The 13140-nt window shown below is 34.3% G+C and overlaps 1 protein-coding gene across 6 annotated transcripts; it reads right to left on the bottom strand.

Moving 5' to 3' along the window:
- Window positions 1–465: 465 nt before the first annotated feature.
- LOC110637741 (nonsense-mediated mRNA decay factor SMG7) lies at window positions 466–8003 on the bottom strand. Of its 6 annotated transcripts, XM_021788060.2 has the most exons (9): window positions 7766–8003; window positions 7341–7434; window positions 6561–6670; window positions 5767–6405; window positions 5504–5626; window positions 4380–4612; window positions 2340–4291; window positions 2103–2250; window positions 466–1095 (listed from the first exon to the last, which is right to left on the bottom strand). In XM_021788060.2, the coding sequence occupies exons 3-7, from the start codon at window positions 6630–6632 to the stop codon at window positions 2368–2370; spliced, it is 2991 nt and encodes a 996-aa protein (XP_021643752.2). In that variant the 5' UTR covers window positions 6633–6670; window positions 7341–7434; window positions 7766–8003; the 3' UTR covers window positions 466–1095; window positions 2103–2250; window positions 2340–2367. The 6 variants fall into 6 exon arrangements, with proteins under 6 accessions (XP_021643752.2, XP_021643760.2, XP_021643767.2 ...); XM_021788068.2 differs by lacking the exon at window positions 7341–7434 and having other exon boundaries at window positions 6561–6617; XM_021788075.2 differs by lacking the exon at window positions 7341–7434 and having other exon boundaries at window positions 5767–6372.
- Window positions 8004–13140: the final 5137 nt, after the last annotated feature.

Below are 13140 nucleotides of genomic sequence, written 5' to 3' on the forward strand. Positions count from 1 at the left end.
AATTGGACCAATTCACACTTGAATCACGACTCGTTTGCAAAAACCAATCAAAATACAATGCAATGGGCGACTCCTCAAAACCCACGATCACATCATCGCCAACCGTCCCCTACTCATCTCCCTTTCTCCCCCTACGGTGCATACTAGCGCACAGCTAGAAATATCCGTATCACCGAATTACTCATCTTGAAACTTGTTAGCTTCATTGTTTTAACCCGGTCGGGGAAGGAAGTTGATATGAGCAAGCTGTTCCTCGCTTTAGCTAATGATACACTGTATACTTGTAGTATGTGGGAATTATATATATATATATATATATATATATGTTTTGCCAAGTACCCACTTCCCCAATTTCTCGACTAAAAACTTGGGCACAATATTCTTTCATCCAAAGCTTCTGCTGTAAATTTTCTCCAAGGAAAAAAAATAACATACTGATAAATTACAAGAAAAACTCAAAAAACATAACTTCAAAACATAGGACACTGAACATTAAAATTCAACATAGGAAGTATGTATTCCAGAGTTTATTTCCCAGAAGTTAGGGTCAAACCCAACTTCAACACAAACTAAAATCAGTCGCTGTTCTAATTTACTCATACCCTGTAAAAGTATGATATCACACAACAGCATCGTAGAACATTACAAGTCTTTGATCTAGACACTACAGCCATACACGTAACATCTTCCATACTCCCATTTATACCATATCATATCATACTACCATTTATCATACTACCATTTAATCCCACTGTCCAACTTCTGATGCCAAAATCATATCTAACCACCCTTCCAACTAGAGCTCTGAAGATATCTGGCACAGAACCAATCACATACACGATAAATTATCACCTGCCAACCAATGATAGCACCAGCAGTTCTGACAGCTAGGGCAAGATGAAAGTCGAGTAAAATGGCGAGTGCACCATATGTTTATTCCACCAACTCCTCCAATGTAAGCCCAAAACAAACAGTTGCTTATTAAACATTCTATTCGGACCCATGCAACCAGACAAAGGTATTAACTTCTTACGAATTTCGCATCATAAACATGTTCAATATTTGTCTTCCCATGGCAAGAGAGCTCAGCGAAATCTGCATAATAAGGGAAATTAATTCAAATGCACAAAAATGCATTTTGCAATCCAGCAAAAATAAACAAGTTTAAGATACATCTGTATGTCGAGCAAAGAAGCAGAACACATAAAGCACTAGAAAGCAGGAATCTGATCAACACAGTTCACAACCTTAGAAATAAGGATGTTGCTACACATATCTAACAACCTGAACCCAACTATGGAGAATAATGTTTTGGACCCATGTTCCATATTAGCATTGAGATGTACTTTTCACAACAGTACACACCAAATACAATAACATTACACCTCTTTCTTGGTTGATTAACAAGACATGTAAATTACAAGAATCAACCCTACTATTGAGGAAATCCCCAATTTTTTAAAGTTATATGGTCCTTGAAATTTGGCGAACTGCACAAGTCCCTCATCTTTTCATAGTCCTTAGCTTTTAAATTAGACCTTAGCTTTTATAAGACTATAAGAAATTTTCTATTCAAAAACTCATAAAATATTGTTCAAAGTACAAAGTAATTAAAAAACATTAATTTGACTTCATCACTGAAGCTAGGGAACAAAGCTTGTATACCTTCCTTATGGCACAGTGTAAGGGCACTGCAGTCTAGGCATGAGAAAAAACTACAAATTGAAGCTTGTAAACCAAAATCTTGCTAGCTTTGAAAATGTAACTAGGGAATAATTTAAACAATCACACAAGCATCTAATAATTAGAGCTATAATCAGGGAGATAACCTCCTACAAAAATTTGCAAAATTAACTGTATGAAAGTTTTTTTAAAGCTCATGAAGAGACTAAATGCAGATTTACCAGTCTGGTCCTTAACTTCTAAATTATTAATATCAACCATTGAAAAAGATGTTCAATTCCCCACAGCAAGAGAAGTGAAGTTTTTTTGGGGGCTCATAAGGATATATAAAAAAAAAAAAAAACTTTTTGTTTTGGTTCCACAGTTTTATTTGGAAAAGGGGAGAGAGGGGGGTGTAAATAAAGCAGACAGCCACTCACATGTTCAGTAGCAAGGCCCCACAAGGAGCCACAGCCACCCATGCTCCAACAAAAACTTAAAATTTGAAATTTGACGAAGGCTGCAAAGTTGGAGTACATATTTGGTAGCAAGAGGATGCAGTACATTCACCAAAATCATTCTCGGAACCTAAAGATTAAAAAGGATGTTAGATCAGAGCAATTAACCAAATAGAGATTATTACAAGCCCAGGAATACCATAGAAGATGTTATCTTACCATCTATGCTTATGCTTTTATGCTCATCTCACACAATATAATGACCACCCCAGATGGAATTTCCATGATATTGCTCAGGCATTGTAGTAAATTGCTGATTTCCATTTAAGAGTTGCTGTTGCAACTGCTGCTCTTGCTGTACACTTAGATGCTCATAGGGTTGGTAATTATGCCAGACTTTCTGTTTTTCAGTCTGTAATTGAACTGATGGCACCTGTTTTCCAGGAAAAGGGAAGCTAAGTGTCCCAGTCAAGCCATTACTGCTATTGACATACTGAGACATTGCTTGAGAAGTGATAGTAGAGGTATTATTGAGCCCTGAGCCTTTTGTTGATGATGGTAATTGATAGCCATCCAACCAACTATAATCATCTGTCAGTGAAGTGTCACTCATCAAATCTGAACTGGTAACAATTTCATTCACTTGTTTAAGAGGACCATGACCAAAGCCTGGAGGAGGCCCAAGGTGCCTTACAGGTCGACTGACTGGACTTTTCCTCAAGCCTGCTGGCAAAGCTGCTGATGTCTTCACAGCCAAACTTTCAGCAATAACTCCAGAAGATGCAGCAAAATCAATCTTTGATGGGATCACAGCTTCAGGCACTTTTGCCTGATTGTAAAACATACTACCATTAACATTTGCAGGCTGTTGGATGGGAAGTGAATGTGTAGTAGGATTGGCCATGCCTAAATCTTTTGGCAACTCATGTTCGTTTACATGCCCATTCTCCATGAACCTGACAGCCTTCAAACTATTTGCAAGCAAAGCAGCTTCTTCCATTAACCACTTTGAGGCAGGTGGTTGAATTGGCTGTAAATGCTGGGGAGCAATAATACCAGTGGATGCAGATATTTGTAGAACTGCATCAAAAGCAGAATGCTGCAGCACATCATGAGGAGATGAAACAGAGCCTCCATAAAATTTCAGATTAACAGATTCATCTTGACTCGGTTTCATGCCATCATAAGGGGCCCATTTTGGACTTAGCCCGTCATTTTGTTTCTCAGTCACTGCCGGCCTGAAAACTATTACTTCATCCTCCTCATCCCCTTCTATGTATGGCTGTGCGTTAGGCTGCAAAACTCCCAGATTAATGGTTTTCTGAGGCTGAATTTCTTGCATCACATCATTAGTTTTTTGCAGGCCAGGATCAAAATTCAAAATGCTATCATCTGAAATTTGAGGCTCCACACCTATAACAAATTTCTTCATCCTTGAATCATAAAATATTGTTTTTTGATCAACCCTAGCAATATTTGCTAAAGCCTTTCCTGCAGCTAAAATCCTTTTAACACGAGCTATCTTTTCCTTACTGCCTTCGCTTCCAAAAGAGTGCTTCCCCGAGAAGTCCAAGATGGTTTGTGCAGGGAGAACAGGTAAAAATCCTCTCAACTCAAAATCTTCCCATAGAGCAAGCCGATTTCCAGTTTCCCCCTCTTCATAATGGCTCATGTTATAAAAGCATGTATCATCTTCATTATCATCAAGAGACATTGACCAAAATGACAATATCTTGTTCAAGAAGGATATAAAATAGTTCCAAAACTTTAATCTCACATTGGCCTGTTTCTCATCTGCATCACTGCCTGATGCAACATCAGGGCAACAGGCCAACCATTCTACAAAAACAAGAATGCCAGGCAAGAGATAACATGAAGAAGGATCCTGCAGCTGCACAAACCTCTCTAACATATGTCCCATTAACTCAAAAACTGCAGTAAGTGCATTCTGTAGTAGAACAGCACGCTGCACAATTTCTGCATAAGTCTGACCCAAAGCTTCTCTTTTCACATTGTGAACTGTGAATATAAGAATAGAGATGAGCCGTACAATGAAAAGGGCATTCTCAACAGCATCTGCACCAAAATTTAGCTGCTCTTCTGGTCCAGAAGAAAGAAGCTCACAGAATTCACCAATGACAGATGAGAGAACTTCAGCAAATGTCTCCAGGCTGGACAAGAAAAAGCACAATAAAATATATAAATACAAGGAATAAGATTAATAATATGCCAAGAAAGTTACTGTAAATAGCTAAATACCTCGTGCGCGTGAAAAGAATACCGTTCAACCAGACAAACTGAATGCAAAATGATTTATACATCTCTCGGATATTAGATGTCCTTTCATTGACAACATTGGCTTCCATGTTTGTGTCCTTAACTGCAAGTTTTGCTTCCACTTTTCCTCTCCCCTTGCTATTCTTGCGCACAGATGAATCCTTGATCACAGATCCATTAACATCCCCAAGCAGTTGAGTGTAACTCTGTCGGTTCTGCCAAAGAGCAAAAAGAAATCTAAAAAGACTTTCAAAACATCATAATAATGGTGAGTCATATTGACGCAGCATGAAGCTCACAAAAGAAAACACTACACCACACAAAGTGAAAATTAAAAGAAATTCTCTGCAGGGTTTTTACTGATTGAGAACTAAACTAAAATACATAGAATTTAGGGTAGTATTTATAAAGTTTTTGGACTACTAAACCTACTAGGAATATAAAGCTATTAATTAGGAAGTTTATTTAAACCTAAATACTGCAGCAAATCTAGATAAAACAGGAAAAACTATGATCTAACTGAAATACGAATAGACAAATCCTAGCTAGAATAGCAAAATATCCAAAATTAAAATTCTAGTTGATCTTTGCCTAAATAGGAAGTCCAAAACAAAATACAAGTGAGTTTCTGCCCTTGGCCTGCACTTCACGTTTTTGGCCCAGCCCCAAAATCACGTCATATATTCAAAATTTTTATTAGCGTTATTTGCACAAGTTTGCTACCAAAAGAATTAACCAGTTTAATTAACAATTGCCACAATAACTTAAAGCTTGGTGCTTTTACTTTTATACTCAAATACAATCCTTTATCTCAAGATAATCTCAGCTGTCAAAAAATAAAAACCAACTACAACAGATTAAAAAAGGTTCACCCCAAAAATGACTTCCAATATGTTAGTTTCATGCCCAACAAACCCTTATGCATAAAAATAATAAACTGTCATCCACACATTTTTCTGCCTCAGTAAGACATGAGTAAATTGCAACATCTTTAATATGACAGACATTTTCTCTTCCGCTACACAGGGAAGGCAAATCTAAAGGGCAGATTCAGACAGTAACATTCTTGAAGAAAATTCGAAAAAAAAAAAAAAAAGAATAGGCACCTTCTCAAAAGCAACAATCAAGTTATCTCTTGCTGTCGTAAAGGGATTATCAACTGCCAGACTCCTAAAATATCGATACACAGCCACCAGCTCATCTCCCGAATAGGAAGCCAAAATAGCAAGCTGAAAATAAGTATGAAATTTGTCAAACTAAATAGACATCATAATTAAAATAACAAAATCAAAGTAAAAAATAAAAAATACAGAACAAAATGGCTTACAACATAACAATAGCAAATATCATAGTGTTATTGAGGACAAACCTGATGATGGGGGTTCCCACTTGATGGCCATAAAGATGCGGCTTGTAAATAGTAACTTGAAGCCGCTGCATACTCGCGTGTCTTTGATTCACCCTCCCCATATAGTCCCTTGTACCTTGCAAGGTCACCCAAGTATATTAAACAGCGGTGACAAGAGATTAAACCTTTCTTCATGTTGGCTGATTTTTTCCCATCTTTTTCCAAGACAACTCTATTATCTGAATCCTCAGAGAAGTATCCCAGAGGAAGACCATACTTAGCTCTGATTTTCAGGATCAGATCATGATAGAATCCAGTTGCTTCCGAAAGAAATGTTTTAAACTGCAGCCTTATTTTTGTGATACGGTCAGGTCGAGCAGGAACTTTCACTCCCTGAGATGTATTTGAGCCAGTATTAGCAAGAGCAGCACTGAAGTGAGCTCTTAGTTCCTCAATGCGCCTATAATGCAACTGCCAAAGAACATATTCTATATTGTGCTGCTCAGAAAAACCATGATCCTCAAGAATTATAGCTTCATAGTTCTCGCGCATCTGTTGCCAGGCATTGGGATCTGATGGAATTCTTGCCTGAGCTGACCTTCGACGCTTATTCTCGAACTCAATATTCTGTACAAAGTTCATACATGGAGAAGTTTGGACCTGTTTTGACCAGCATATTTTATACATACAAATACAGTGCACAAATAAATGTGACATAAGAGAGGACAGGGAGGAGAGGAGATTGGCAAGGAGCCTCCCTTTGTGTTTGATAACAGGCAGAAGACTTAAAATTTAAGAAGAGGAAAATGAGATACCTTTTCGTAGAGATGTTGTGCACGCTCCCGTGATGAAGGAGCAGACATTTTATCCATCTGCACAATCATCATCCATCAAATATATTTGAAGACTATCAAATTGCATTCATCTGCAGAAAGCCACAAGAATAACTGACCAACAAGAGAAAACCAAAATACATAGATATGAAACTTAATCAATTATATGTGCAAAATATCACAAAGGAAACTCGATCAAGAATTAAATGAGAATGTTTCACACCGCAGGCCCACCAACTCAATCATAGAAAACGCAAATCACCCTTGGCCAACATCATCAATTAATAAACAAATGTTCATTTTATCTTAATGAAATTTAAACAGAAAATTCAACAAAAGCCAACACCATTAAAAACAATATAGAAATAATTTTACAAAGAAGCACCATTATTGTAGAATTCAGGAAGTATGATTACTCATCCAGCTATATATGTATTCACAAGGAATCATCTCATAAATGTAGCCACATCTTCTATTAAGTAGCCTCAACTAGCTCATTGCCTCATACACAAATAGAAGATCAGTTAAAGTGACACAATCATTGCCTAAACGATTAGGCTATATTTAAATAAGAATAATAAAAATATCATCTACCCTAAACTTATAGGAAAATGTCTGCAAATATAACAATAGCGACGTGATTAAAAAAAAAAATTGCAAGAAATAAACTATCTTAACAAAAGGACCCAATTGATCATGCAAACACTAGCTTTCGAATTCATTAAACCAAATGTCATTACTCATGATTTTTCACAAACCTACCATTCGGCCGGAGAGAAAACACAGGAAAACAACAGAAAGAATTTCATCAATAAGAATTTTAAAGGGTGACCCAGGTCAACAGCTCGATTTCGACCTATTCCCATTTGGAAAGTCAAAAGAAAAAGAAAAGAAAATCGATTCAGATTTCATTTTCCTTTAATTTCCCAATATCCTAAACAATCAAACCAGAGAATTAATCTCCAAAACAACATATTACCCCCAAAAAATTCCAGCTCCTAAAACCAAAATATAAAAAAAAAAGAGGAAAAAAGATTAAGAAGGTAAAGGAAGACAATAAAAGGAAACTATTATCCGATCCGGTGAGATTACCCCAATCAGTTTCCAAGTATAAATTTCTTATCAACGAACAAAGAAAAGAAGAAAAAGAACAAATTATGCAAATCAAATTCCAAAAACAAAGGTACCAGTTGGAACAGATCTATAGAGATTTGTTCTCATCAGATGGCGAATTCGAGAGATAGACAGAGAGATTTCGGTTAGGGCTTGTATGTTTTGGGGAGAGAGGAGAGGAGAGGAGGCGGAGAAAAGAGATGGGCTATTGGTCGATGAGGCTACAAAATCAATGCATTTTCCTTTCTCTTTCCCATTCGTCTAGCTTCTCTCAGGCGGGTACTATTAAACGCCACCGTTTCATTCCCCTAGTTTAGTAAATTTATTTTTTTTAAAGAAAGAGATAATTACAATGGATTTAATTTTGAGCTAGGTGTTTTATTTTCAGTTTACTAAATTATTCTGTAAAACTAGTTAAAAAAAAGTATTCTGTAAAAGGAAACGAAGTTCACGCTCCATGAAAAAGAGTGTACTTCACTTGAGTTTATAACAAATTTAAATATTTAAAATTTTAAATAGATATTTAGTAAAAAAAATAATTTACATATATATTTATTATTAAAATAATTAAAAAATATTAAATTATTTTTTAAATAATAAATTATATTAACTTAATATTTTATTATAATATTATCAAATATATATTAATCATCTGATAATATAATTTAATTTTAAAATAAATAAATAATATTTTTGTAGACAAAAGTTTTATTAAAACTAATAAAAAATTAAATATACCAAAATTAATGTAAATAATGTATTTAAATCATTACATGAAAATAATTTATTTATTGTGAATATGTAAATAAATACAATAAGAATATATATTAAAATTATAAAATTAAATGAGACAATAAAATAAAATATTTGACCAAATTAACTTATAAGTATCAAAATTAAAATCTCTTTCTCTTAATTTTTTTTATAAATATATATTGTAAGCTCTAAAAATATTTTTAAAAAAATCAATTTAAAATTATAGCTACATAAAAAAAATAGATACATATTATAATTGTAAAATGGTAATATAAAAATTTTAAGTTTTTAATTTGGAAATTGTTTAAGGTGAATTATATTTATATTCAAGTAATCTAGCTACTAATTATACATTTATTACAATATCTAAAATAGTATAATGTTTTGTTGTGAGTTACTCTTCGTCCTATTTTAATAGCCTTTTAAAGTTTTTATATGAGAATTAAGAAAATAATTAAATAATATTATTTTTATAAAAAATATTAATAATTAATTAAAATATTATTAGAATGTACAAATATATTTAAAAAATAAATATATTAAAAATAATAATGAATAAGAATAAAATTAAAAAAAAATAATTAATATTTTTTTTTATTATTTATAGAGAAAGTAACTATTTTAAGTGATATTACTATTATAATTATCGTTAAAAAAATTATTTTTTTAAATATATTAGGTAGAAGTATTAAAAAATAATTAAAATTAAATTTTATAAATTTTAATAATAAAAATATTAAAATAATAAAATAAAATTTTTTAATTTTTTTTAATAACATCTAAAATAATATTTTTAGATGTTAAAAAAATTATTTTCATACCCTAAATACAATATCAAATAGGTACTCAAATTTTTTTTTTAAATATTAGATTTTATAATGTGAATTAAATAAAAAATAAATTTGCAAGGGTTGTAACATTTAATTTAATTTAATTAACTGTGAGTTTAAAATGTTAACATTTAAATCTCCGTTATGAATGAAAGAAAAAAAAAATGTAATATTCTAGGATTAAGACAAATTTCAAGTGGTTACATTACACGCTCCAAGTAGAGAGGGTGAGTGTGGAAAAAGTCTGACCTTGTGGGGCCTGCTCTAACTAATGAGGACTACAGCATACGCATCGGAGAAAACGTAGCCCCTACTCAACCTGTCCTTCTCTCTCCCTCTATAGTAAAATCCATACATGTGGGGCCACCCAGGAAAAGACTCCATCACAGCCGTTGAAAAGGTTTAGTGTGTCATCTGGACGGTCAAATTTCTAGCCGAAGGGCAGTTGTAAATGATCATTCATCAACCTTCGCTTTCCAATTTTTTCTTTTCATGAAATAGTTGACGCGCACACATTTTATTTTTGAAAATTTTGTTTAAGTTTTATTTGTCATGAAAAATAAATAGAATTTACATGTTTATATATTAAATTGACATGTTTAAATCTAAATAAATATTTTCTTTATTTTTAGACATAATGATTATATTTTATATTTATTTTTAATTAATTATGTAATAATAATTTTATTAAATAATTAATAAATTATTAATATGTCCAAATAATTATGTAAATGATAATTTTTTAATAATAACATATTAAAGAGACCTTTCAACATAATTATAAGTGAAATATATGTAAATAAAATCTTATGATATAAATTTTTGAATGTTTAAAATTTTGTAATTTATTATTAATTAATATAGTTATTATTTTATTGGTATTGTAGTTTTGCAATTAATTTATTTTCTTATCAAAATAAAAAGAAATTTTAGTTATATTATCATGCATCGAATGTATAGCTCACTCTTACTCAATGGATGTCAGAATTCATGTGGGATATATTTTATAATTATATATACTTTTTAAATTTGTTTTTTGTAAAATAGTATGAATTTATTTCTAAGATATATGAATTTTTTTGGCTTCTTTAAAAAAAATTAAGTTTATTTAATTAATAAAAATGATTTTTTTACTATAAATTTAAATTAAAAATAAATATAAAATATATTTTCTTTTTAAATTCAATTTAACACTTGACTTGCATCATAACTGTTAAAATATAATAAAAAAAATTTTAAAAATAACTATAATAATGAATTTGCGCAAACAATGGGAGGCCTTTTATTTTTAGTGTATTTTGTGTTCACTTTATGGTAATGTGATAATGACATACTCAACAAACTTTCAACACCAAATTAGTTGGGACTAACTATTAAGTAGTTGAATATGTGGATCGTTTTCATATCTTCCATCTGGCTATGCCCCTCACTACTTGAATTTATTAATTTTTGTACAACTTCAATGTGCTTAGCCTACCGTACTAACGCAATTGCTGGTCTACAATGTGTTTATTTCAAACACAGCCATGATCCCTCTTCACCTTTGCGCATTAGCACAGGAAACTTCAACTTGAATGTTACAACTCAACTCAACTCAACTCAATTAAGCCTTTATCCCAAAAATTTGGGGTCTGCTATATGGATTCGCTTTCTCCACTCTGAACGATTTTGGGTTAAATCCTCATAAATATGTAATACTTCTAGATCATGTTGTACTACTCTCCTCCAAGTCAATTTAGGTCTACCCCTTTTTTTCTTTCTATCCTCTAACCTAATGTGCTCTACTTGTCTAATTGGAGCCTCCGTATATTACTGATCACATGTTGCAATTATGATCACATTTCACATTGCTTAGCCATCCAACATTGAGTGCCTTGAATGTAACTTCACAATTTGTATTCTATATGGTATCAAGAGATTCCTAAGACCTCCCATGATTAGACGAAAATAATGAAACAATCAGCAAAGATTTAAACATTGTCAAAAGCCATATATACATCAGCATTGCGCACCTCAGCAAGATGGTAATTCAATCATCTTTGTAACATCTCAAATTTTTAAATTTATTATTTTGTGAGTAATATTAATATTTTATTTTATTTAAATTTTAAAAAATTATTTGAAATTTTTTAGATTTTAGAAATTGGATTCGATTTTCTGAAATTTTGATAGTTTTTAAAAATTAATTTAAAGACCACGTAACAAAACTAAAAATATATTTAGACCCTAAGAATTTTTCTGAGTTTTCTAAAATTTTTTCGGAATTTTTGAGCCTCGTTTTCGGTCCCAAGGCAGAGTAAAAATTCAAAATTTTGTATCCTGAATCGAACCAGCCGAATCGAATCGGACCGGATTGGACAGGTCGAATCGGACCGACCTCCCTCCTTCTTTTCTTCTCTTCCCCGCGCGTCCCGACCCTCCTTCCTCACTCTCCCGTTTTCTCTCTCCTCTCTCCTCCCCAGGCCGCGCCGCCGCCACCCAGCATTGCCCACCTCGCCGGCGCACCGCCCTAGTGCCTCCTCACGGCCATCCGATGCTCCAGGTGGTCGGAAAACGCGTGCGAAGACTCACCTGCGCGGGGGCACCATTTCGGCTTCCCGGTTGAAATCCGGTTGATCCGGCCACCGATTAGGCCGGGTCTTGTGTCAAACACAATCTACACCTCGAGAGCTTTCCATAGACACTAAAAACACCAAAATCCATCGAGCGGTTTGTCCAATTTTTACCCGGGAAGTTTTACCCATTTCAATTTTTGGGCTAAATTTCTCGCAAACCGTGAACCCCATGAGAAAATCGAGAGTACCAGAGCGCTCCACTAGTCGAGAGCTTCACGACAATATAAATTTCAAAATTTCTCAACACCGTTTTACGGTAGGTCCCTGTAACACCCTAGGCAAATCCCACATTGGCAAAACACGGGAGAGATGCTAGGTTTATAAGTTGGTGGTTCGTAACCGCTATTGACGCGTTTTAAAACCGTGAGGGCTTCAGCCCAGAGCGGACAATATCACTAGTGGGTTGGGCCATTACATTTGTGGTATCAGAGCCGCTCCGTGTACAACCTTGAGCGATGGTGGGGCAAACCTCAGCTAGGACGCTGAGTCCTATAAGGGGGGTGGATTGTAACACCCTAGGCAAATCCCACATCGGCAAAATACGGGAGAGATGCTGGGTTTATAAGTTGGTGGTTCGTAACCCCTATTGACGCGTTTTAAAACCGTGAGGGCTTCAGCCCAGAGCGGACAATATCACTAGTGGGTCGGGCCATTACAGTCCCACGAAACTTCGTAATGTTTTTTCGAGCATTAAATGAGCTTAGAAAATTCCGTAAAAATTATATATTAACCCCTGTGTTGTGGGCTTCGTGTAGGTACCTTCAATTTGCGAAAATTCGACGGTTGCCCGGGTCTATGAAATTCCTGCCAGACAGACCGGCTACCAAAAAAGTCTTGGAATTGGGTCGAGATTTTAGCTACCTGTCACGACCCAACCTATGGGCCGGACCGGCACTAGGACCTGGGCCAGCCTAAAGCCCCCGAGGCCCGTAGTAAGCCTAACTGTTCATTAACCCAACTCTAAGGCCCATTTGGGCCCAATATCAAGAAATCAACCGGACAGAGTCCGGCCATAAAATGGACCTACCAACGGAGAGTTTTTGACTCACCCGACCAATAAACAAAATATAACATCAATTGGAGAGCTCAGCTCACCCTCCACATACTCATCATCATAAAAATAAATGGGAGCTCAGCTCCCTCATCCAATCCATCAATCATGCATAGAATATTATGTTTACAGGCCCAAAATAATAATTTAGTTTACAGACCCAATTCAAATAATATTTCTATCACATGCGGAAATTC

The sequence above is a fragment of the Hevea brasiliensis genome, chromosome 9 (assembly GCF_030052815.1).
Source record: "Hevea brasiliensis isolate MT/VB/25A 57/8 chromosome 9, ASM3005281v1, whole genome shotgun sequence".
NCBI classification, from domain to species: domain Eukaryota; kingdom Viridiplantae; phylum Streptophyta; class Magnoliopsida; order Malpighiales; family Euphorbiaceae; genus Hevea; species Hevea brasiliensis.